Genomic DNA, 26,267 nt, shown 5'->3' with positions numbered 1-26,267 from the left:
GGAAAAGATCAAATACAATATAGAACCAAATCACTTTGTTTTATTGCTGCGTCCTTGGAGCGATGCAAATGTTGTTTAACGTGTAGAAAGGCATAATGATTCTTATATTATGAAATCTGATCCAGAGTAATCAGGTACATGATACCTCTATTCAATTCAGTACAGGGATGGCTTCTTTTCGTTTTATTCCTGAGAGCCCTTGACGTCGTGACTTACCTTTACTGAGTACTGAGCAAGCCTTTGGGCTTTTGGCAAACATCAGATACATACCCACATACATACAGACAAATGCACTCTCATTGTATCTGTCTGTCTGTCTGTCCCCTATTTTTAGCTCTGTCTTTCTCCCTGTCTATCTATGTATGTATGTGTGTGTGTGTGTGTGTGTGTGTGTGTGTGTGTGTGTCTGTCTGTCTGTCTGTCTGTCTGTCTGTCTGTCTGTCTCTCTGTCTGTCTCTCTCTGTGTATCTCTTGCGTTTAGTCTGCGTCACCAAAATAGCTATTGCTATGATGATTCATGAGAATGTGCATTGATGCCCAACGGTCTTTCCTGTGATTGTCTTTCTCTTCCACTGTTTGTCTGTTTGTCTCTTTGCCTTTTAGACCGAAAACCTTGAACTTTGAGTTCCGGACCTCACGTCTACTGTCTTGACACTGAGTCTAGAGATGAACTCACGCACCTTCTTCATCTTGTCGTTCGCTGTTAGATCGTCAGTCCGGACTGCAGGGCGAAACGTGCTGTCCACTCCAAGTCCTCTCTGTGTCCGTATAGCTTCTTTTGTAGGGGCTGTCTCCTCTGGCCAGATGGTGTCCATCAGAGCACTGTGGTATGGACAAGCCTGCAGGATGTGCTCTGCTGTCCGATTCTTACCTCACGCACCAAACGGTTGTCTGTCCGAATACCACCACCCCCCAACCCCCCGACACACACGCCTCCCACAAGCGGGGTAGTTATTGGTGAGGACGCTATAAGTGAGGTCATGGACAGGGCAAATATGATTTGAGGTGATGGGGAGAACGGTGTAATAAGAGAAGAGTTAGACCTCCGCTGATTCGATGAGGGAACAGCAGGAGAGAGATTCTTTGATGAGAGAGAGAGAGAGAGAGAGAGAGAGAGAGAGGTGCAAGAGTGCAAGAGAGAGAGAGAGAGAGAGAGAGAGAGTGCAAGAGAGAGAGAGAGAGTGCAAGAGCGAGCGAGAGAGAGAGAGAGAGAGAGAGAGAGAGAGAGAGAGAGAGAGAGAGAGAGAGAGAGAGAGAGAGACACACACACACACACACACACGCACACACTCACAGACAGGCAGGCAGGCAGAGAAACAGAGAGAGAGGACATAAATTATTTCGAAACAAAAGTCGGAAAAAGAGAAAGAAATCGCAAAACAAAACAAAGACAATGTAGACACTATCGGACGGCTGACACTCGTTAAGAAAGTCGGGTTACAGACACCGACTCATTACCCCCGTGTTACCTGTCGACACCCGGCCTACGGTACGTCAAAGATGAATGATAAAGATATGTCTGCGAATGTCAGGGATTCTACCCGGTAACATCTGTATCCGCTTTTGTTGTTGTTGTTGTTTTTTTGGACAGTTTATTTTTTATTTTTAGAAAAGAGTTTCATGGTCCTTGTAGTTTTTATGTTCGTGTTGGGGGATGTTTTCTTGTTTATACGTACACACGAACGCACGCACGCACGCACACACACACGCAGAGGGAGAGACTCCTTGACGCAGAGAGAGAGAGAGAGAGAGAGAGAGAGAGAGAGAGAGAGAGAGAGAGAGACAGAGACAGAGACAGAGACAGAGAGACAGACAGACAGACAGACGAGACAGACATACAGAGTCAGGGATTTACAGGCAGAAACAGAGACGCCAGGCATTTTCAATTTCAGAAAAGAAGACCCCCCCGTCAAATGCGGCAAATCATTGTAAAAGGCAAAAACACTCACCAGGCAAAACGAGTCCCTAGCGAACCGTAGACCCACCGCGTTAGCTCACAATGTGATATCTAATTGCTCACATCTCACGCATTACCCTGTTTCAAATGTTAACTTGTGCCCGAGCGGAGAATTATGGCAAGGAAGTCTTTCCTTTTCGCCTGGGTGCTGAGAAACTGAGGGATTAATGTCATGTCGAATTCGCGAACGGTTTGCACGGTGAGTAACCACCGTGTAAAAACACCACCTCAACCACCACCACCGGCAACAAGAACCAACCAATCTACCAAATAAACGATAGTCATTGCGCATACTTTTCCAACTTCCTTTGCATGATACGCACTTCATAAGTCGATATTTTGAAGCAGTGCCGTGGATTCAATTGAGATAAGTACGTTCCATGACTTCCGTCTTTTTGCCTAAGTTGTACTTTGTGGAACGGAAAGGGCACCTACCCCATAATATTCCCTGTGTGCTCGCACAGAACGCACACTGGGAAGCGTTTGGTTGTGCTGAAGACAACGTTTGAAACATACCATTTTCCCCGCGGAAGCTGTCATACGAGGGCGCATCCAAAATATTGATCTCTTGCGATAGAATTTTTTTTCCTGTCCGCAGGAGTATGTCAACACTGCTACGAGGAAGCTCCTGCTATTATGAGTCAGCATTTTTCTTGCTGGGGGAAAACCCCGCATAATGTGATGGAACAATCTGTTGTGTCTTTTGTTAGTCAAGAATGAAACAAATAAAGGTATTTTCAAAACAAAGACATGTGATATGGCATATACATGACAGTATTTTGTGTTTGCACTTTTGGTCTTAATAAAAAAAGAAGTAAACATGAGTTTCTCTCTCTCAGTCTCTCTCTGTCTGTCTGTCTCTGTCTGTCTGTCTGTCTGTCTCTTTCTGTCTCTCTCTTTCTCTCTCTCTCTCTCTCTCTCTCTCTCTCTCTCTCTCTCTCTCTCTCTCTCTCTCTCTCTCTCTCTCTCTCTCTCTCTCTCTCTCTCTCTCTCTCTCTCTCTCTTGTCTCAACCTGAACACGTTTTCTGTTTCAATTAAAAAGTATGTTCTGGACATTTAGGGTTACGCACTTTAAATCCGAACTTTTGACTTTTGAGGTAATTTGAAACAGTTTGTTTGCGGAGCAACTCCCCTAATTAACTATGGAACATAAACGAGCCAGGGAACTATACAGTGTTAACAGACTGAGATACTTGCTCACTTCATTGCAGGTGTAAGTTAAACAGGTGTTGGACGTTCGCCATTTCTATTTGCTGGTACATGTATTTTCTAATGCAGCAGTTTCGTAATTACAAACTGGAGTACAGGCGTGACGGACGACAGACAGACATAGAGACAGACGGAAGGACGGAAAGACAGACAAACAGACAGACTCACAGACGGACGGACAGACAGACAGACAGACGAACAGGCAGGCAGGCAAACTGGGAGAGTTTCCCACACTCAAGCACGCACGCACGCACGCATACACACATTCACGCACGCACAATCACTCTCTCACGCACTTAAGCACTTACTTTCTTACATATACTCACACGCGCGTGCACGCACGCACACGTGCGAGGGGGGAGAGAGAGAACAAGAGAGGGGGGAAGAGAGAGAGAGAGAGAGAGAGAGAGAGAGAGAGAGAGAGAGAGAGAGAGAGTTTTCTGGTTGTTCTTCCAATGACTTTCAGCTGAAACACAGTCCCGGAATCTTTGCCTTCTTCTCAGGGACGCAGCAAATGGACAGGAACAGAAAACAAGTCGCGTAAGGCGAAAATACAATATTTAGTCAAGTAGCTGTCGAACTCACAGAATGAAACTGAACGCAATGCCATTTTTCAGCAAGACCGTATACTCGTAGCATCGTCAGTCCACCGCTCATGGCAAAGGCAGTGAAATTGACAAGAAGAGCGGGATAGTAGTTGCGCTAAGAAGGATAGCACGCTTTTCTGTACCTCTCTTTGTTTTAACTTTCTGAGCGTGTTTTTAATCCAAACATATCATATCTATATGTTTTTTGGAATCAGGAACCGAAAAGGAATAAGATGAAAGTGTTTTTAAATTGATTTGGACAATTTAATTTTGATAATAATTTTTATATATTTAATTTTCAGAGCTTGTTTTTAATCCGAATATAACATATTTATATGTTTTTGGAATCAGCAAATGATGGAGAATAAGATAAACGTAAATTTGGATCGTTTTATAAATTTTTATTTTTTTTTACAATTTTCAGATTTTTAATGACCAAAGTCATTAATTAATTTTTAAGCCACCAAGCTGAAATGCAATACCGAAGTCCGGGCTTCGTCGAAGATTACTTGACCAAAATTTCAACCAATTTGGTTGAAAAATGAGGGCGTGACAGTGCCGCCTCAACTTTCACGAAAAGCCGGATATGACGTCATCAAAGACATTTATCAAAAAAAAAGAAAAAAACGTTCGGGGATTTCATACCCAGGAACTCTCATGTCAAATTTCATAAAGATCGGTCCAGTAGTTTAGTCTGAATCGCTCTACACACACACACAGACACACACACACACACACACACACACACACACACACACACACACACACGCACACACACACGCACACACGCACACACACACGCACACACGCACATACACCACGACCCTCGTTTCGATTCCCCCTCGATGTTAAAATATTTAGTCAAAACTTGACTAAATATAAAAACGATTGACTCGTTATTTTTGCGTGTTTGTTGTTAATGTTGCTTAGATAACCTGGGCAAACGAGCAATCAGCAAGTTATAGAAGCACTGCTAGTCATTCGCCATACTTTTTAGAGGCCAATAAAAAAAACTCCTTTTGGAAACAAGGTGTCAGAACGAAACGTCGGAATATTTTGATTGCTTTTCAGCTACATGGTGCGAATGGAGGAGAGCTAGAGAGAAAAAAGTCATGAGTAAAGCTGCTGTTATGTAGCGAAGCCAGGAGAATGTTTATTGTGTTTACATAAACCCACATGCCTGCACAGAAACAACAACAACAAAGCGGCAGTCTTGTTTATGTTCACTCATCAGTGTTCCAAAATATAGTGTTACTTCTACCGGCACGGTTGGCCTAGTGATCGGGAGGTCGTGGGTTCGAACCCCGGCCGGGTCATACATAAGACTTTAAAATTGGCAATCTAGTGGCTGCTCCGCCTGGCGTCTGGCATTATGGGGTTAGTGCTAGGACTGGTTGGTCCGGTGTCAGAATAATGTGACTGGGTGAGACATGAAGCCTGTGCTGCGACTTCTGTCTTGTGTGTGGCGCACGTTATATGTCAAAGCAGCACCGCCCTGATATGGCCCTTCGTGGTCGGCTGGGCGTTAAGCAAACAAACAAACAAAAAGTGTTACTTCTGCAGAAGGTTGATTTAAAGAGTGTAACAGGCAAAAAAGTAAACGGAGCAAAACTGATGTCGCAAGCAAACTAGAACTTTATTGTCTTTATTTATTTATTTATTTATTTTATGCAATTTATATCGCGCACATATCTCAACCACGGATTCAAGGCGCAGGGATTTATTTATGCCGTGTGAGATGGAATTTTTTACACAATATATCACGCATTCACATCGGCCAGCAAACCTCAAGCCTATTAGGGCGAGCATTCACCTTTCACGGTCTATTATTCCAAGTCACACGGGTATTTGGTGGACATTTTTATCTATGCCTTTACAATTTTGCCAGGAAAGACCCTTTTGTCAATCGTGGGATCTTTAACGTGCACACCCCAATGTAGTGTACACGAAGGGACCTCGGTTTTTTGTCTCATCCGAAAGACTAGCACTTGAACCCCACAACCTTGGTTAGGAAAGGGGGGAGAAAATTGCTAACATAAGCCTACTAGACTGCACAGAATTCAAGTCTTGTTTGGATTTTCAAGCATCAGTGCTGAAAAATTAATCTTGCTTGTGTAGTTTGGTGAAACGCATGTGTGAATGAGACAAAAAATGAATGAGAAAGTTATGCTGTGGTGAGCAAAATAGAAATGTCTTTACATAAACCCACCTGACACAAGAAAACATTAATTTTGTTTGACCTGCAAACATCTGTGATGGAAATTCATTGTTGTTTTTGTAGTGTGCTGTAATGGATGTGCAAAAAAAATTTTAAAAAAATAAAAAAAAAATAAAAAAAAATAGCAAAGTATGCTCTGGCGAGCTAAATAGAACGCTTATTGTCTTTACATAAACCAACTTGGCCGCACCAAAAATCGTTTGTTTGGACTATCCAGCGAAAAGGTTGAACATGTAATGTTGCCTTTGTGATGTGTTGAAGCGGGTGTGTGACTCCCACACAAAAAGCAATAAGCGAAATTGCCGTGTTAGGTGAAAGTGAACACTAATTGTCTTTACACAAACCCCCTCGACAGCACAGAAGAACACTTGTTTGACTTCTCAAGCATTAGTGTTGACAATTTGCTTTTGTAGCGTTCTGAATTACAGAGCACAAATGTCACAGAGGTAAACGAACAACAACTGTGTCTGAATGAATGTTTTCAAGTGGAGGGCGGTAAAAAGACGGAAGTTAATGAGAAAGCAAGGTGTCTATAAACACCAAACACCTGTTCCGGTGCTGTCTTTCAAGACAGGACTACTAGAACCGAGACCACACACGCCTGCATTTTTGAAGTCTCAGTTTTAACTTCGAAAGTAGGTCTGCGGTGTAACAAAAAACGTTGGTATAATTTGCAATTAGCCTATTTAAGTCTGCTCGCTGAGTCTGTGTGCTTCCTGTTCTTTGTTGGTTGAATTTCTGTTGAAGTTACGTTCGTTGGTTTATCGGTTTTGGCAAACCTTGCTGCTTGCTGTTTGGTTTAAAGTTATATGCGGCTGGAACATTAAAAATCTGAAACAAGAGACTGCAAAATTGATGGAGTCACAGATCATCCAAAAGCTGGAGATACTGTCACCCGATGCCATCAACGATAAAATCTAACTCGAGTCCTGCCGCTCACACCTCACGTCAATCTACTTCACACAAAATTGTGATTGTGTGTGTGTTTGTATGTATGTGTGTGTGTGTGTGCGTGCGTGCGTGAGGGCGTGCGTGTGTCCACGCAAGCGTGTGTGTTTCGAACTTGCAAACTGGAGTATGGGCGAGAAGGACAGAAATACAGACAGACTGACAAACAGACAGGCAGACCTACAGAGGTTTTTTTTGTACACACACACACACACACACACACACATGCACTCGTACGGACGCGACACGCGAGCTCGCGCACGTACGATCACACGCGGAGGCTGGGGGGGGGGGGGGGGGGGGTGGGTGGGGAGGGATAGAGAAAAAGAGAGAGAACGAACAAACTTTATTTTACAAAGATAAAGGTTTGAGGCACATTGCCTTGTCTAACTACATGTCATTAAACAAATACAAAACATATCATATCCACTGAAGAAAAATACAATGGAACTTCTTCTTCTTCTTCTGCGTTCGTGGGCTGAAACTCCCACGTACACTCGTGTTTTTTGCACGAGTGGAATTTTACGTGTATGACCGTTTTTTACCCCGCCATTTAGGCAGCCATATGCCGTTTTCGGAGGAAGCATGCTGGGTATTTTCGTGTTTCTATAACCCACCGAACTCTGACATAGATTACAGGATCTTTTTCGTGCGCACTTGGTCTTGTGCTTGCGTGTACACACGGGGGTGTTCGGACACCGAGGAGAGTCTGCACACAAAGTTGACTCTGAGAAATAAATCTCTCGCCGAACGTGGGGACGAACTCACGCTGACAGCGGCCAACTGGATACAAATCCAGCGCGCTACCGACTGAGCTACATCCCCGCCCATACAATGGAACAAATTGATTGATGAAAATTGCTAAATGCAACCAATACAAAACAGAAACAAATATTAATGCGGAGGAAGTTTGGAAGACCACAATAAAGAAATACACACACGACTAACAAACAAGCCATAGGGAATCAAATGTAAACAGGAATAAAGATAAGAAAAGAGAACTTTTTTTTTTTAAATGACAATAAAGTTCTACAAAATTGAGAGAGAGAGAGAGAGAAAGAGAGAGAGAGAGAGAGAGAGAGAGAGAGGGGGGGGGGGAGGGGGGAGATGAGAGAGAGAGAGAGAGAGAGAGAGAGAGAGAGAGAGAGAGAGACAGAGACAGAGACAGAGACAGACAGAGACAGAGAGACAGAGACAGAGACAGAGACAGACAGCGACAGACAGAGAGAGTGAGAGAGGAAGAGAGAGAGATATAGCCTATAGAACGAGAGAGACTAAAAGAGAGTCGTGTGTAAGGGACGAACTATTACGCTGCATCATCACCTTACCTACTCTTCGCACTGTCAGCCACGAGGTGAACGTGCATACAAAGACTGACCACCAAACTGACCCGGGTCCCACACAGGTCATTCAGCTGAGGGCATGACCTGGGGGGATTGGTCAGCGCATCACGCAGAATCACTAATACCATGCTTACTACAGTGGAACCCTCTTTTTAGACCTCGCCAAAGTAAGACTCCCCCCTTTTTAAGATCTAATTTTATGCGATTTTTGAAGGTCTTAAAAGGGGGGTTCCACTGTACTCGGTACAGCTGCACCGTATGCCTCACTGCCATGGCTCATAATGAATCGATATGAAACACTGCCCGCGACAGGGGGTCTACTCATCCATCACCTCAGTCCTTCCACGGTAGATATAGAGGTTCCATCTTCTCGCCTCTTCTTGCGTAGGGAGGATCTCCCACGAGGATGCCCACCACCCTCTACCAATCGTAATTAATTGCAAAGACTCTCTCTCTCTCTCTCTCTCTCTTCTCTCGCTCTCTCTCTTTCTGCCGTCTGCCTCTCGGAATCGCTGTCTCGGTCTCGCTGTCTTTCTGTCTGTCCTTGCCTCTCTGTCTGTCTCTGTCTCTTTCTGTCTCTGTCTCTCTGTCTCTGTCTCTGTCTCTGTCTCTGTCTCTGTCTCTCTGTCTCTGTCTCTGTCTATGTCTCTGTGCCTGTCTCTGTTTCGCTGTCTCAGTTCTGTCTGTCTTTGTATCTTTGTCTCTCTCTTTCTTACTCTCTCTCTCCCTCTCTCTCTCTCTCTGTCTCTGTCTCTGTCTTCTCTGTCTCTGTCTCTCTCTCTGTTGTGTTAAATATTGGTTGAAGTTGTTAAGAATGGACGTAAATAGATTGCCACATAAAGCCTATAAAATGTTGCGTGAACTGGATGAAAGAGATAAAAGAAACTGGGTGTCTAGCGTACGTTGTAAATTATGTCAGAATGGTTTTGGGTTTGTATGGATGAATCAAGAAGTGCAAGATGAGAACCGTTTTTTGAAAGATTTCAGAGAAAGATTGATTGATTGTAGATGGCAGGAATGGAATTTGCATGTTCAGAACAGTGATAGATTTGCGTTATATAGGACATTTTGCACTGTGCACGAAGTAAAACCTTATTTATTATTGAACATGGATAGGCATTTGAAAATTATTATGACAAGATTCCGAGGTGGAATAACAGAACTATTTGTGCACGTTAATCGATATAAGAGATACGGTGCGGATATGTTGTTATGCCCATTGTGCAGGGAACGTAAGGAAGATGAGTTTCATTTTGTGCTTTGTTGCCCCGCACTTCGTGATTTGCGATGCCAGTTTATTCCTGCTAAGTTTTATAGAAACCCAAGTTTACACAAGTTTTCTATGCTTATGGCATCTGTGAATGAAGGTATTGTTCGAAAGTTGTCAGTTTATGTGTACAAAGCATTTCGGCTACGTAGTGTTGTTATGTCTTAGTTCATGTAAGCCTACGATATATTTTATTTGAAATGACTGTAATGTCTTAGTTCGTGTATGATTTATTTCATTTGATTTGTGTGCAAATGTCATTATGTCATTGTATATATGTTCACCCCCCTCATAAGGGGCTATGGCCTAAATGAGTAAACAATCCAATCCAATCCAATCTCTCTGTCTCTGTCTCTTCATCTCTCTCTCGGCTTTGCCACACCCCATTCTCTTTCCCTCTGTAAACGTCTCTCTGTCTAGTTTCTCTGTGTCTGTATGTCTCTGTGTCTATATGTCTGCCCCCCCCACCCCACCCCCCTTTCTCTTTCCTTCTCGAACCTTCACTATTTTCGTCTTTTGTTTTGGCCTTGGGACCTGCTGTTCCCTTGTATTTTCCCCTTGGTTTCACACCCAGCGTCTTCCTGTTTACTTTGGCGATGCATGAGTCTTGACTCATTTTTAAAACCGCTGATCAACTTCTGTCTGCCTGGGTTGCAGCGCCCTTCATTACCTCCCCTTTATTTTGTTGTGTTAGAGTCTTTGACCTTTGTTTTTTGTTTTTGACAGTCGGTTCACGTTTCATTTCCCTGGAGGGAAGAAAGGTGTGTTATTTATTCGTTTTTCTGTGTGTGGGAAGACAAGCAGTTTTTGTTTTACTTTCTCAAGTTACGTCCCGTATTACATCACGATTTTGGTAGGCTACTCCTCTTTTTCATGTGTTTTAGAATAATAAGTTTTGATCCTGTACCCTATACCTACTAGATAATGCTATGAAGATGGGAGGGGCAGGAAGGGTTGGAGTGGAGAGAGAGCTTCCGCCTGTATTCTTTTTGAAATTCCATTTTTAGGGCTGCGAAGAAAATGTAAACCTCCACGCCACCACTCTTCTTTCTTCAGTAACATCACTTCTTGCACAACTGCACCCCCCCCCCCCCCGCCCACCGACCCCCCCCCCCCACCCCCCACCCCAACCGAACCCAACCCAGCCCCTTGATCTCCTAATCCCTCTTTCCATCTGCTCTCATGGAATTCCTACTAAACTTTCAGGAAGTCTCTATTCTGGGAAGACTTCCAGGCCAAACTTACAAACGAGCAGCCCAGTGCACTACTCTCGCCCCTTTGTTATTTTTGGATGATAATCTGTTTAATATTTACCCCAGAGGGCTCGGTCACGCCACTACCCATAACAAGTGCACTTTGTTTTCTCTGGCACTCTTGCTCTGGAAGAAGGAGGCTCAGCAGGGCGTGTGGGTATCTTTATGAATGTTTTTTGCGACCGATCGTGAACGAAGAAGTGTTGGTTTGTTCATTTGAGGTTGTGGTAATTGAATCTCCCATGTGATTGACCCAAGAGACTCTGGTAGTCCTTTTCTGTGCTCGTGTGCAGACATACACGGACAGATAGACACACAGACACACAGACACACACACACACACACACACACACACACGCACACACCCACACACACTCACACACCCACACACACTCACACTCACACACACACACACACACACACACACACACACACACACACACACACACACACACACACACACACACACACACACACACTGACACTGTCAGTACGAGTTTCTTAAACCAAAGACGAGGTGCCTATAATATCATTTTATGGCAAGTCTCGACCGACATATCTGTTCCAATGGGATAAGGACTGAATAAACTAAAATTTCACTCGGATACGTTGTAATGTTTGACTTTTTATTGACGTTCAATTTTCTTTTGTTGGTTTCAGGCTCAGCGTGGAGCTTTGAGGATGACGCAGCATCTACATCATCTTCTGACGCTACCCATCATGACGCGGGACTGAGGCGTCTGTCAGCACCACTTTACTACACGACACCTCCAAGAACAGTGAGTGTTTACAATTCTTCAGTATTCACATCTCAGCGCTGTTTTCTTGCAGAGTACACTCCCCTGTCGTTTACATGCACAAAAGTTTCCGCTTAATCCTGTAAGCGCAGTGACAACTCCTAGTTCGCCGTGAGCACTCCGTGAGAGCGCAGTCGATCGCAGATTTTCCTGGGATCCCAAGCGCGGCGCTCTGAGAAATTTACAACGCCGTGCCAACTCCGTGGATACGCGTTACAGTGTGACAGGGGTTTTAAGGGTGGAGATTTTTCCGATCTCCCAGGTCAACTTATGTGCAGACCTGCTAGTGCCTTATCCCCCTTCGTGTGTTCACACAAGCACAAGACCAAGTGTGCACGAAAAAGATCCTGTAATTCATGTCAGAGTTCGATGGGTTATAGAAACACGAAAATACCCAACATATGCTTCCCCCGGAATTGGCGTATGGCTGCCTGAATGACGGGTAAAAAACGGCCATACACGTAAAATACCACTCGTGCAAAACCATGAGTGAACGTGGGAGTTTCAACCCATGAACAAATGAGAAGAAGAAGAACATGGATTGACAGACAATGTTCTGGGTTGTTTTAAGTACGCCTTCCGACCTCTCGTGATTGAGCTGTTTACTGTCAATTCCGAGGAGGAGAGACAAAGTCGAAACGTAGGCCTACTAGCATAGCCAAAGAGAGAGAGAGAGAGAGAGAGAGAGAGAGAGAGAGAGAGAGAGAGAGAGAGAGAGAGAGAGAGAGAGAGAGAGAGAGAGAGAGAGCGAGAGAGAGAGAGAGAGAGAGAGAGAGAGAGAGTAGTAATATGCATAATTATAGCAACAGTAAGGCGTAAGACACAGCATCTCGATCTCAACAAGTGCTTTCTGTCACACCCTCTAACCAGCCATCTGCATATTACATGATTTAGCACTAAAACCAAAATGCTTGGATCATTCTCGAAAACAGGTTATCAGCCATGATCTCATAAAAGCCAAACAGTGAATACTGAACTGGATCATACTTTTTATCGCAGCAGTAAAACCCCACGAGCATTCGCTAACCGCTAGAATGAAGAGAATATATTCGGCTTGTTACCTGGATTCAGTGTTTGATGTGTTGCATCAGCCTCCAGCATTTGTGACGTCATTCTGATAGAGAATTGACAGAGTAAAGGCTCTTTTTTTGATTTAACTCATTGTCAATATTGATAACGTAATCGTCCGTTTTTTGGAAGATATGGGTTAGTCATTCTTTATGCGATATGTTTTAAGCTGTATATTTTAGTGTCCCTCTTTCTCTTTCTGTCTTTCTTACTGCATTTCTTTCTCCTTGTTTGCCTGCCTGTCTGTCCGTCCGTCTGTCTGCCTGTCTGTCACTCTGTTTGTGCGCGTGCTTACTTTCACGTATATAGCCTACGTACACACGCACACACACACGCGCTATAGCAAGCATGTACGTTGGCACGTTTACACAGAGACAGACAGACAGACAGACAGACAGACAGACAGACACACACACACACACACACACACACACACACACACACACACACACACACACACACACACACACACACACACACACACACACACACACACAGAGTATCTATACCTCTCTAAAAACGCTCGCTCTTGGACACGTAACGCTGCCACACGCCTTTACCTTACATTAGAACTCCCCACAATGTCTCCTTCGCAATCACTAGGAAACTTGACAGAACTACATAAAAGTTCGCCACAACCTTGACTGAGATGTTGTAAGGACTCCTTGTCTAACTCCCAACGAAGGAGGAGCTTGGATTGAATAATTCATTGAACTGTCAGAAATTGTAGGGTGACAAGTTTTTTGGGGTAGATTTAGTAGAGCCTCCTGTGGCCGAATCGTGGTGGACATGAGACGCCTGACCTTGGTGTTAAAGATACTGTGCCTGCATTTTCGTGTAAACCAATTTGTTAATGACCATAGACTGATCTGACCCAGACTTGTTGCCCAGGGCAACGTTACAGCATCCATTTACCCGTACACACACCCACACACACACACACACACGCACAACACACACACACGCACATACACACACACACACACACACACACACACACACACACACACACACACACACACACACACACACACACTCGTTACTTCCCCTTTGGGTCAGGGTTATTAGGGTTAGGGTTAGTAACAAGCCGGGGGAGTAACGAGCCGGGGGAGTAACGATACGGGGGAGTAACGAGATGCTCCCAGCCTACCTGTAAGGATAAGTATACTTCACGGAAATGAAGTCTCTGCCGCATCCGGACCGACTAGACACGCTCTCCCTGGCTGTGGTATAGTTGCAGTAAGACGACAACAGTTTTAATAAAACATGTTGTGATTCAGTGATGCCGTCTCCGAACTCGGGACAGAGTTAAGACACCGTCTGAGAAGATAAACGGAGTAGTTATTGTCACCGAAGAGTTGTCGCTGATATTTCCATAACCTAATTTTTGACACCAAAGACCCCCCCCCCCCCCCTTTCCACCCCGCCCCTTCACCGACCTCCCCCCTTTTTCTTACGAAACCTTCAAACAGTTCTTTTGATTAGCCTAGTTTCGACCCTGACAGAATGTCGGGCACTGCACTGGCACAAACAAAGGAACAAGATGAAAGAAGATGAGAAAAAAGGAGGAGGAAAAGAGGAAGAAGAGTGTGTGTGGGTTGGGAGACTGATGAAGAGGAGGATGAAACGTTCTAGCTAATGTTCTTGTGCGTTTAAAAACCCGACGTTCTCCTTTCCTACGCACATATACAAATATCTTTATGAGTAGATGTCGTTTAAAAAAATATATGATGTTTTCCTGTCCTACGCACATAATAAATATCTTTAAGAGTAGATGTCGTTTAGAAAAAAGTATGTGTTCCTGTCCTACGCACATATACAAATATCTTTATGAGTAGATGTCGTTTAAAAAAAAGATGTTTTCCTGTCCTACGCACATAATAAATATCTTTATGAGTAGATGTCGTTTAGAAAAAATTATGTGTTCCTGTCCTACGCACATATACAAATATCTTTATGAGTAGATGTCTTTTAAAAAAATGATGTTCTCCAGTCCTACGTACATATGAAAATATCTTTATGAGTAGATGTCGTTTAAAAAAAATGATGTTTTCCTGTCCTACGCACATATACAAATATCTTTATGAGTAGATGTCGTTTAAAAAAAAATGATGTGTTCCTGTCCTACGCACATATACAAATATCTTTATGAGTAGATGTCGTTTAAAAAAAATGATGTGTTCCTGTCCTACGCACATATACAAATATCTTTATGAGTAGATGTCGTTTAAAAAAAATGATGTGTTCCTGTCCTACGCACATATACAAATATCTTTATGAGTAGATGTCGTTTAAAAAAAAATGATGTGTTCCTGTCCTACGCACATATACAAATATCTTTATGAGTAGATGTCGTTTAAAAGAAAATGATGTGTTCCTGTCCTACGCACATATACAAATATCTTTATGAGTAGATATGTTGAATCCAAGAAGAAGAGATGAGGAGAGGAAGAGGAGAAGAATGAGGAAAACGAAATTCTTGGTAAACTTCTTGTGTGTATTCTCTTATTGGATATTCTGCTGTCCTGCGCAAATAGACATATAGACGGGAATAACATTTGTTAAAACTAAGAACAAGAAAAAAGAAGAAAAAGAAAAGGTCGTTAATTTGTCGTGCTACTTTCCACGTGTGATGTTTGATGTAGGTATTCGAAATGTGGATTTCTTAACCAAAACGAAGAATCAATCAATCAATCAATATGAGGCTTATATCGCGCGTATTCCGTGGGTACAGTTCTAAGCGCACGGATTTATTTATTTTTTATTTTATTTTTATTTTATGCAATTTAAGAGGTAAAATAATCTATGTTAGCACTTACATCAAAATTGTTTCAAGGACTAAAGAAATGCTACGAAATACAACCGGATCACATAATATCAGCATTTAGCTGCGACCATTTTGCAGACGAGTGTGCGTCATCGGTACATATCATCCCACCAAAACTGTTTACATCAGATTGTTTTTTGCAAATACATCCGCATGTGCTTAACTTTAAGCTTTCATGTAATACCCGTTTGCTGGCTAATTTTATACTCTTTCTGGAAACTTGTGAAGCACGTAGGGTCTGCATTGGTATATATTATGTAGTCGAGTTCCAGCAAGACTGATCGTAACACAGGGTGCGCGCGCGCGCGCGCGCGTGTGTGTGTGAGTGTGTGTGTAGATTTTCGCAAGAACCGCGGCCGGTATAGTGGGTAAGACGACGACCTTTTAAACCGAAGGTTCGGGGCTTTAATTAACATTTGTTAAAAAAGAACAAGAACAAGTAGAAAAAGAAAAGGTCGTTAATTTGTCGTGCTACTTTCCAAGTTTGATGTTTGATGTAGGTATATGGCTACAGCAATGTTACGAAGTGTAACCGAAGCACATAATATCAGCATTTAGCTAGTTAAAACCTGCGTCATTTTGCAGACGAGTGTGCGTCATCGGTACATAATTGTTATCACACCAAAACTGTTTACATCAGATGTTTTTTTTCTGCAAATACATACACATGTGCTCAACTTTAAGCTTTCATGTAATAGCCGTTTGCTGGCCAATGTTGTACTCTGTCTGGAAAGTTGTGAAGCACGCAGTGTCTGTCAGTATTGGTAGCCTATATATAGTCCAGTTCCAGCGCGACTCTGATTGTAGGGTTCGTGTGTGTGTGTGTGTGTGTGTGTGTGTGTGTGTGTGTGTGTGCATGCGTACGTGTGTGCGTGCGTACGTGTGTACGTGCGTGCGTGCGTGCGTGCGTGCGTGCGTGCGTGCTTAGATTGGCGCAAGAACCTAGAAGTTTAGACAACCACCTTCTGTCGAAGGTTCGGGGTTTGAATCCCGGCTGCTCATGGTGGCATCTGGGTGGACATTTTTCCATTCCTCCAGTTCAACTTGATCAGCAGACCTGCTAGTATCTTACTCCCTTAGTATATATGTTACAGTTAATCTGTGAAACCAGGGAATACGTGTATTAACTAAACTATTTTAAGTAATACATGAATTAACTGTGGCCACTAGTCAATACATGTATTATCTGAAAATTTCCGTTAATGCATGAATTAACTAGAAAAAAATCCAGTCAATACACGCATTGACTGACATCTGAAGGTATGCAGTACATGGATTAACTAAATCAGGTTCAGGCAATCCATGTAAGTCTATTTCCCATATTCATGTTGTGTGATTTTGTGTTCAGTCAAGATGTGTCTTTATCCTGCATACGTGAGAGAGATACTCATGAGAAAATAATGAACAGCTCGCTCACTATCCCAAATGTGAGTTGTTTTCCGGGCACTTGACTCGCATAGAGCCAACTATTTCTCATTGGCAAGGTCAAAGTAGAACTGTTTGGCCAGTGGAGAGGACATACCAGTGGTGGAATGGCGGAAATGGAGACGGAAATTTCGAACACGCCCGCATTGGATACGCTTGAGAAGATGGAGCAGACATTTTTAGAGAGACTGCGTGCACAAGAATCGAACTTAAATGTTTTGCCAAGAAACTCCTATTTTCAGACAGTTGAAGAGGTGAAGTTTGCGAGTGAGAAGACATCAGGCCGCAGCTTGATATTTTCCTGACTTTTGGAGCCCCTGCCATATTGCAAAGCGACAGTGGAGGGGAGTTCACCGCCAGTGTCATTGAAGAAGTAGCCAAGCTGTACCCAAGATTAAAAATTGTGCACGGAAAACCAAGAGTGCCCCAGTCCCAAGGTTCTGTAGAGCGCGCCAATGATGATGCGAAGACAATGGTAATAGCATGGATGTCAGACAACAACACAAACAACTGGACCCATAGTTTGAGGTTTGTTCAGTTTTTCAAAAATTCCAGTCTCAATGCAGGAATTGGTCTCACTCCCTTCAAGGCGATGTTTGGACAGGATGCGCAAGTTGGGCTTGAATCCACCACATTGCCACATGAAATAATGGAACTAGTTCACACAGAAGAGGACCTGCTGCGTCTAGCTGAACAAGAGCAGACTCCTGTCTTTGACAGCGAGCTTGAAAATGACCCCTCCCCAAACAGTGTGTCATCCCCAGAAACAGTGTCATCCCAAATAACATTGTGTAACCAAGAACCAGTGTCATCAAATGAGATTAAGTCATCGCAGGAGACTGTGTCATCCCAAGAAACTGTTTCATCTGAAGAAGATGTGTCATCCCTAGAAACAATTGTATCCGTAGAAGCTGTGTCAACCCAGGAGACTGTTCACACTTTCTTTGTTCCCATTCCATCAGACCACCCTAGTCTCTCAGTTCATACTCTTGTTTTGACAGCGAGCTTGAAAATGACCCCTCCCCAAACAGTGTGTCATCCCCAGAAACAGTGTCATCCCAAATAACATTGTGTAACCAAGAACCAGTGTCATCAAATGAGATTAAGTCATCGCAGGAGACTGTGTCATCCCAAGAAACTGTTTCATCTGAAGAAGATGTGTCATCCCTAGAAACAATTGTATCCGTAGAAGCTGTGTCATCCCATGAAACTGTTTTATCTGAAGAAGATGTGTCATCCCTAGAAACAATTTTATCCATAGAAGCTGTGTCAACCCAGGAGACTGTTCACACTTTCTTTGTTCCCATTCCATCAGACCACTCTAGTCTCTCAGTTCATACTCTTGTTTTGAGCAGCATGACAGGGAAGTTGAGAACATGTCGGAAACTGAAGACCTTCCTGACTCAGCATCTTACGCACAGTCACCAAGTGTTACGAACAGTAGGCTCGCAAAAATAACAGAGGCGCGGAAAAAAACAAAAGAAGGCCAGCTTCGACAAGCGGAACGAATGCTCAAAAGGAGCAGGACTTGCTTAATGAGTGCCGACAAAGGTGACAATGTGATGATCCCCATCCCACTTGTTGACAGAGGTAAAGGTGACCCTAGAAACCTGATAGGGGTCATTATAGACAGAAACACTAGTGACGACCTTTATAAGATTGCTGCAAGAAATGGCCTTCTGAAAGGTCGCTTCTCGAGAAATCAACTCGATGTTTCAAAAGAAAGGTTTCTCACAGAGGACTCTGTTGACTTGACCAAGGCAATCTCAGTGAGACAAGCAGTTATTGCAGAGTCGCTTGGGGGTGGACAGTGGTTCGTAAAATGCAATTGTTCGATGAGTGGAAAGAGATGCGCAACAAACAGGTGCAAATGCCACAAGAACAAAGTACTCTGTAACAGCAGATGCCATGGCAGTTTAATCTGCAAAAACAAACACTAGGCAAACATTTCTTAATACATGATTAGATTGCGTGAAAGTCAAAACACACGCACGTCTTTTCCACCACCACATCATTTTATGTATTCGTCTAAGATTTTATTTCATACTCTTTTGATGTTTTAAAACTATATATTGAATATGTATGGATTATATGAATAAATTGTGTTGTCATCATTTTCACGAGTTTTCATTCAAATTAATCACAAGGCGTTTGAATGTGTATACGCGCTAGGAGTGAGTAATTATATGATGAAGAGACATGTTCAGGTAATACATGTATTGACTGTCGCTTAATTTTAGTAAATTCATGTATTAACTGAAATGTTCAGATGATACATGTATTGACTAGTGGCCACAGTTAATTCATGTATTACCTAAAATAGTTTAGTTAATACACGTATTCCCTGGTTTCACAGATTAACTGTAACATATACACGCACGCATAAGACCAAGTGCTAAATAAGCACGGAAAATATCCTGTCATCCATGTCATTATTTGCTGGGTTATGGCACCACGAAAATACCAATCATTCATCTCCCAAAACCGGAATGTGGCTGCCTAATTAGCGTTTAAAACAAAAGCGATAATATTACACGGGGGAAAAAAACATTCTTCTAAAAAAACAAAAAACGATTAGGATTTGCAGCCCACGACCATAGAAGACGATGAGAGTCAGCGTTCCTCGACTTTTCTTGCGGCCAAAGCACGATCATCTCCGGTCAGGTGTCTTTAAAGTGTCGGACTTGTTTCAATAATTGAACATAAGAGTACGCCTGCCACTTAGTCTTGTCTGTCCTTGACAAGGTTAACAACTTTTTGAACCAATCTCCATTACCCGTTCGCCCTATTTGCTCGGAAACGTGGTTAAAAGCAGATACGTGTTTGATGTCTTAATCCTAAAATACGATTTATTGGAGTGACGCAAAACAGAACATTGTAAGCTGCTCGAGCCGCCATAACTATTCTTCAGTGGTGCCGCCTTTTTCATGGCCTAAATATTGAACCTGTGTCTGTTTAATTTCCCTAACTTTTGAAGTTGAATTTTCTTCTGGCATTTGTAGGTTACCTCTGACGTAACTGACCTTTTGTTATGTTTTCTTTTTCTTTTGTGAGCGCCCATTTAGCCCCCTGCATAGAATTTGTTAGGAAGACAAAGCTTGCAATGTATAATAGTGCATTTAAAGAGGTAATACACACAGAACACGACGTTTTGGACTGGTATCTACCACACAATCATGTCCACATTCTTAGATGTGAAGTAATGTCAAATGTCTGGAAAACGTGAATCGAAACTGGAGAAAATAACGGCTCAAATTTGACGCTTGTTCAGCGAGTACAGCAGGGTCAACAACTGGAGCCAAATTCATGCAAAGGTTTCAAGGTAGGACAACTTCTCATCACCGCCAGAAGCAAAGCTCATATCATACACAGTGTCCGCAGTAATTATATAAGTATGTATTTTCCACAGGCGCTGACCAACACTCGCTGAATACAGAGTCTCTTCTTTTGGTCCACTTACGAAAACAAAGGCATATGACTGACACGCTTAAAACCGAAAGACTTCCACAATTACAGCTTGATCATTTGACTTACTCCGCAATATTGTTCTATAGTGTTTGGACTAACAGAATAACTTCTCGTGGACATTCATTGCTAGGATTTAGTTTGTGCAGGCAAATTTGCCGAAAAAGTCAAAAATACCTGAGCATTTTTTTGAAAGTTGTGGGCATTTTTGTGTCACTTTTCCATACACCCCCGTGAAGAAAAAAAGTTCGGCAATTTTGCAAAGTTGTGGGTGATTTCAAATAAGTTTTGGCCGACGGCTGACGGCGGCACAAACGACATGCCTGCATCTGATGGCGGATGCTATGCCTTTAAAGATTCTCTTCTTTAAACCATGTCAACTATTGTTCAAATCCAATAAGGCTCTCGGTCTGCCTTCACGTTAGCCGCAGCCTTCAGCGGCAAGGGCGGTACTCATTTTTATTTTCCAAGTTCGATTTGGCAGCGCCTTGAGTCTGCGTACAAATTGCTGTTCGCGTATTTAATTCGTTTCTTCTTCTTTTTCTAATCCAAAGATGTGGTTTGTGTGGGATGCTCTGGAAATGCGTTGTATGCATGGACTAGTAGTGGGAGGTTTGTGTTTTGTGTATCATTGCATCATCTCAAGAATGACAAAAAAGGCGGCCCTTGTTGTGTATCGTTGCAAAAACTGAATGACATTATTGCATCAACAATAGAAGCGCTTTTACAACTAGACAGGCAGGCAGGTAGGCAGGCAGGCGGTAAGTAGGCAGGTTGGCAGGCAGGCGAACGAGCGACCGGATGGGCAGGCGGACCGACCGACAGACCAACAGACCAAGAGACAGCCAGACAGCCAGACAGCCAGACGGATAGGCGCACATACAGAGTCAGGGACAAAAAGACAGACAGGCAGCAAGACAGACAGACATAAGACACCGCACGCACACACACACTTACACACAAACACACACACACACTCACCAACTCACAACCACACACACACAGTCACAACCACACACTCACACACAAACACACACACACACACACATGCAATCTCACTCTCTCTTTCTCTCTCTCTCTCTCTCTCTCTCTCTGACTCACTCACTCACTTCTATCTCTGTATCATGGTGCACTGCCAATCATGTCAGAGTCAAAAATAACCTGACCTCAAAATTGGAGTCAAGTCCTGTTCAGTTTAGCCGTGGAGCGAGGATTATCAGAATGTTTCCGCATAAGAAAGGGCGGGCACACGCACGCACGAACGTACGTGCGTACAAACACACTTATTTCTTCGTGTCCTCCCGCTTTCTTATCTTATTTTGAAAAATGTGGGAGAGAGGAGTGTGCGTGCGTTATTGCGTGTGTATATAAGGCCGAACATATATATGTTGGTTTAGTGTAACGTAACATACAGACAGACAGACAGAGACAGACAGACAGACAGACAGACAGACAGACAGACAGACAGACAGACAGACAGACAGAAAGAGAGAGGAAGAGAAGAAAGGCGTGGTTAGAATCTCCAAGAACCACCAACTATATAGAACTGCACGTGTTTTTATATATATCACTCAGTGGAAACTCTGTGTGTGTGTGTGTGTGTGTGTGTGTGTGTGTGTGTGTGTGTGTGTGTGTGTGTGTGTGTGACGGTGTGTGTGTGTGTGTGTGTGTGTGTGTGTGTGTGTGTGCTCTTTTTCCCAGGTTCCACCCCAACACCTTACATCCACTGTCTCTATCGTTGTTTACCTGGGGATCAGCCTGCTTTATTCCACAAACACTCAAAAGCGCGCTGCATTGTTAGGCAAGACACAACTAAGCTCATCACGTAGATAATGTATATATATATCTGCACATCCTCACTTTCTACAGGGGTCGGCCTAAGAACGGTGCCACGCGCTCTGCAGAAACTCTGGAACCGCTGCTGGTGTGGCTTTTTTTTTAAAACCCCTACTGGAGTGTTTGCTGTTTGCTACCCCCCTTGAAAAGTCTCAGACACACACTTTCACACACACACGCCGATTTTCTGTCTACCTGTTGAGCAAATACAGTGTCGGTCAGCCGGCTGTGCTGAGCTTCCGATACAGGTGTTCCTGAGAGAGTTCCTGCGCCGGAAATCTGTGGGTTTGGTTCCGTTTACTGAGACCGATGCTTTGCCTTTGGAGTGAAACTGACCTGTGTTTTCTTTTCCTCCAAGTTCAAGTGTCCGTGATTGTTAGCTGTGAGATGTTTTGTTTTACACGGACGGATGCACTGGAGTGAAACTTACAATGTTCTTCTTCTGACTCAATTGTCGACTTTGCCGTTTTGAATCTTCTATGACGAGTTGTTATTTGTGATGTGCGTCTTTTATTTGTGGTGGACAATTTGGTATGAAACGATTACACATGTACTGTGTGAGTATCGCTTTATTTGTTATACCATAAATATGACGACGACGACGACGACGACCGTGGCGACGACGACGACCGTGGCGACGACGACGACGACGACGATGATGATGATGATGATGATGATGATGATGATGATGATGAGGAGGAGGATGTTTTCAAGTTATAAAACAAACAAACAAACAAACAAACAAACAAACAAACAAGCAAACACAAAGCAAACAAACACACAAATAATACAAGCAAAAAAACCATTAAAACAATTAAAAGAACAAACAAACAAACAAAAAACTAACTAACAAACATCTTGCCAAGAAACGCATTATTTTTCTTTCGACATCAATTATTTCGCCAACCTTCATTGAATATAGTGACACGAGAGATGAAGAAACCCATAGTTTAAAAAAAAAACCCACAAAAACAAAGAGAGAGAGAGAGAGAGAAAGGGGGAGAGGGAGAGAGAGAGAGAGAGAGAGAGAGAAAGAGAGAGAGAGAGACGGACAGACAGACAGACAGACAGACAGACAGACAGACAGACAGACAGACAGACAGAATTTAATTAACGGGTGACATTTTGGCTCCATTATTGTCAAGTCAATTACTCATATTTATGACGTAGACTCTAAAGACAGCAACCCCAGACAACAGCGAATACATAAGAGGCATTGCACGGGTTGTCGCAATTAGAAGCGATTCGGCTTTGCTCAAGTGGTCAACGGAAATGAATGACTGTCGCATGTGCTTTTCAGTTCCACGTGAGCATTGTATTAATGATCATGAGTAATTACAGCTCATCCAACGGACACAATTTTGTAAACTGATGAGCGGATTGTTAGTCACAGTTTCTATGCTCACACGTAAAGCCAACGCACCACTAAATGTTGATTTTGTCTTTGTCGTGCATTTCACGTGTTACTCTCCATCGGTTTAACTATTTACTGGGACAATTCAGTGCAACAAAATAAACCACGAACAAAAAACCTGTTATTCTAAAGCTCGAATTGCCTGAGCGCCTTGTATCTTCGGCTACACCAAAGATTGAAATAAACAAAGACCTAAGGGTAAATACAACTACACTCCATATTATTGTCCGTAAAGCTCCAATGAAGGCAGACCGAATTTAAATGGCATACAGTTACGAGTGTAACGAGACATAATCCACTGTACCGAATCTGTGTATATTACGTACATGATCTCCGACTATATCAGTTGGCCAATGTAATGGGAACTTGCAATTGGGATACGTTAGTTTTGTTGAAGAGTATATTTATTTTTTCGTCACTCCTGCCCGCCCTGCGCGCACTTAATTTTACTGGTCGTTTTTGCCACGTGTCGCACTGAACTTAAAGTTTTAAAAACTGATTTTGAACATCAGTTTGTTGTTCTTTGTTTGGATAGTTTAGGCGGGTAACAGTTTCTGAAAGCGTATGCGAAAATAGTGAAAACTGCATCATGGTTATTATCATGGGAAAGAAATTGCTCCACCGAATCAAGGTACATTTTTCTACAAGGCTTAAAAAAGAGAATTTGTTCATCTACAAAATAACTGAATTTTAGGATTAATATTGGATTTACATTTTTTTCTCTCAAAGATTTGTAAGAAAGATATTTAGCAAGATGAATTTGTCAAATTGCTGTGCACTTGTCAGTTGAAGGACTGACAAAAACTTTTACTAATCTATCAAACTGTACTCATATATGAAAGTGTACTTAATTTTGTGTTCTTGTTTATTTTCAGAATATGGTTCGAGGTCCAGAGAACGAAAGAAGGTAAGCTTGAGACTATTCTGTGTTGCATTGTATTGTCTTGTTTCGTGTTGTACTGTGTTGCGTTGCGCTGCGCTGCGCTGCGTTGCGTCCTTGTATCTGTGACCCCGTCAATCTTTGTAAGTCTTTATGTCTGTCAGTTTACAACAACCAGCACTGCATGCGTTTTTGTAGCTTCTCTAGATCTGTTCACAGTTATCATAACAAAACAAGAAAGGTTTGTGTATGGGACATTTTATTAAAGACAAAACGAAGCAATTATCTATAATTGTTTATAATTTAACGTTCCATAAACTAACCTTTCTTTGTTTTTGATTCTTGATTTTGGAATCTTTACTGTGTTCACATCCTGTTTTTCTCCCCAAAAGCTCCTTTCCTATTCTGTGTCCTTTTCTTTTGATATTTCCTCCTCCCAAAGTCATTCTGTTCATTAGCATTAATGAGTTGATTAATTAGTCAGTCAGTGAACCTGTCCGTTTGTACACCTGTGTGATTGACATTCCGTCTCCACCTCTGCCGGTCGCCGTGTCTCATTCCCGGCACAGGATAACTTCAAGATGTTTTTTACGGTTCTGCATGTTAAAGGTGGTCGTCTACATTTTTGCTTTTTTTCCCCTCAATAATCTTATGGTTAGATTTCGCTAAAAAGTTATGTCAGATGATGAATGAACCATGGGGGAAAAAGTTATAGAAAAAAAAATGTAAAAAAAAGTATTTATTTTTGGGTAACTAGTGTCTCAGACACTCCCAATGTTTTGTTTTCTGTTTTCTGAGGCATAATCTTTCCAGTGTAAACGACTCAGTTGACCATCTCAGGTCTGACCAGGTTTTTACACGGGATAAGGCCATCCCTCCACATGGACACATACCAAACATCAACGCCCTGACGGCTTTCTGTGCAGAAAAGGATTTTTTTCTGTCCTAATTCATTCCTTAATAAAAGTCGCTGGTGGTTAAATGCACCACACACGCATTTCTAACTCGAGTTAATAAAGCTGTCCATGTCTATGTCCTTCCAACCCCGCAATCTTCCCTTTATCTTTCTTTTCTGACGACTTTTTGACGTCGTCTTGACTTCTTTCACAGATTCTTGCAAGCATGCTTGCGCTGTCATCTGTCAGTCTGTCTACCTGTCTGTCCTTTCTCTACTGGGACCTCATTTATGTGACACGCTATGCGTCATCCTACCAACATAACCTCCCTCCCTTACCTTGTATTCATGGCTATTTTTTTTGCATAAACTCTCATTAAAATTCACACCTCATGTTTCTTCGTTTTCGCTTCAACTTCCCGTCTTTAACGTCGCCGGGAACATTCCATTGTTTTATGCAAAACTTGTCAAGGGCAAAAGAGAGAAGGAGTAAAACAACAGGAAGAGAAGATTTTCTCTCTCTTTTTTTGTTTTGAAGGTTGACTTTGCGACATTAGGGCACTGGCGGTCTTTTGGTGGTGGCGTTAAAAGCCAACAGCTGTGCAGCAATTTGAGACGTGTTTCTTTCCAGAAGAAAGTTTCAAAGGGCACCTGTTACATTTTCTTGTTTATCCTGAAGAATTGTGGAGTGAGTGACATTGAGATTTATGGTCTTCAGTGACAACAATAAAGAGTCTGTGAGAAACAGTTTTGAGCCAAAGAATAACTTCAATGCATTCTGATTTTAGTGGAAAACAGGTGTACCGTGATTTGAAACGTGTATCTTTCTGGAAGAAATTTCCCAAGCGAATTTCAAAAAAGGAAATTTTCATTGGGG

The 26,267-nt window shown here is 42.6% G+C and overlaps 1 protein-coding gene across 2 annotated transcripts in view; it reads left to right on the top strand.

Annotated features, from left to right (window-relative positions):
* Positions 1 to 26,267, top strand: part of LOC138959319 (ankyrin repeat and fibronectin type-III domain-containing protein 1-like) — a 167,464-nt gene that overhangs the window by 39,958 nt on the left and 101,239 nt on the right. Inside the window, exons 2-3 of one of the 2 annotated variants that reach the window (XM_070330744.1) lie at positions 11,444 to 11,562; positions 24,491 to 24,522. In XM_070330744.1, coding sequence (XP_070186845.1) covers positions 11,444 to 11,562; positions 24,491 to 24,522 — 151 coding nt within the window. Of the gene's footprint in view, positions 1 to 11,443; positions 11,563 to 24,155; positions 24,247 to 24,490; positions 24,523 to 26,267 lie in introns of those variants that run through there. The other variant, XM_070330745.1, reaches the window with a different exon arrangement.

This window comes from Littorina saxatilis, linkage group LG2 (genome assembly GCF_037325665.1).
Source record: "Littorina saxatilis isolate snail1 linkage group LG2, US_GU_Lsax_2.0, whole genome shotgun sequence".
NCBI classification, from domain to species: Eukaryota; Metazoa; Mollusca; class Gastropoda; order Littorinimorpha; family Littorinidae; genus Littorina; species Littorina saxatilis.
Note: the sequence above shows the minus strand (reverse complement) of the source record. Positions and strands in the feature narration are given on the sequence as shown.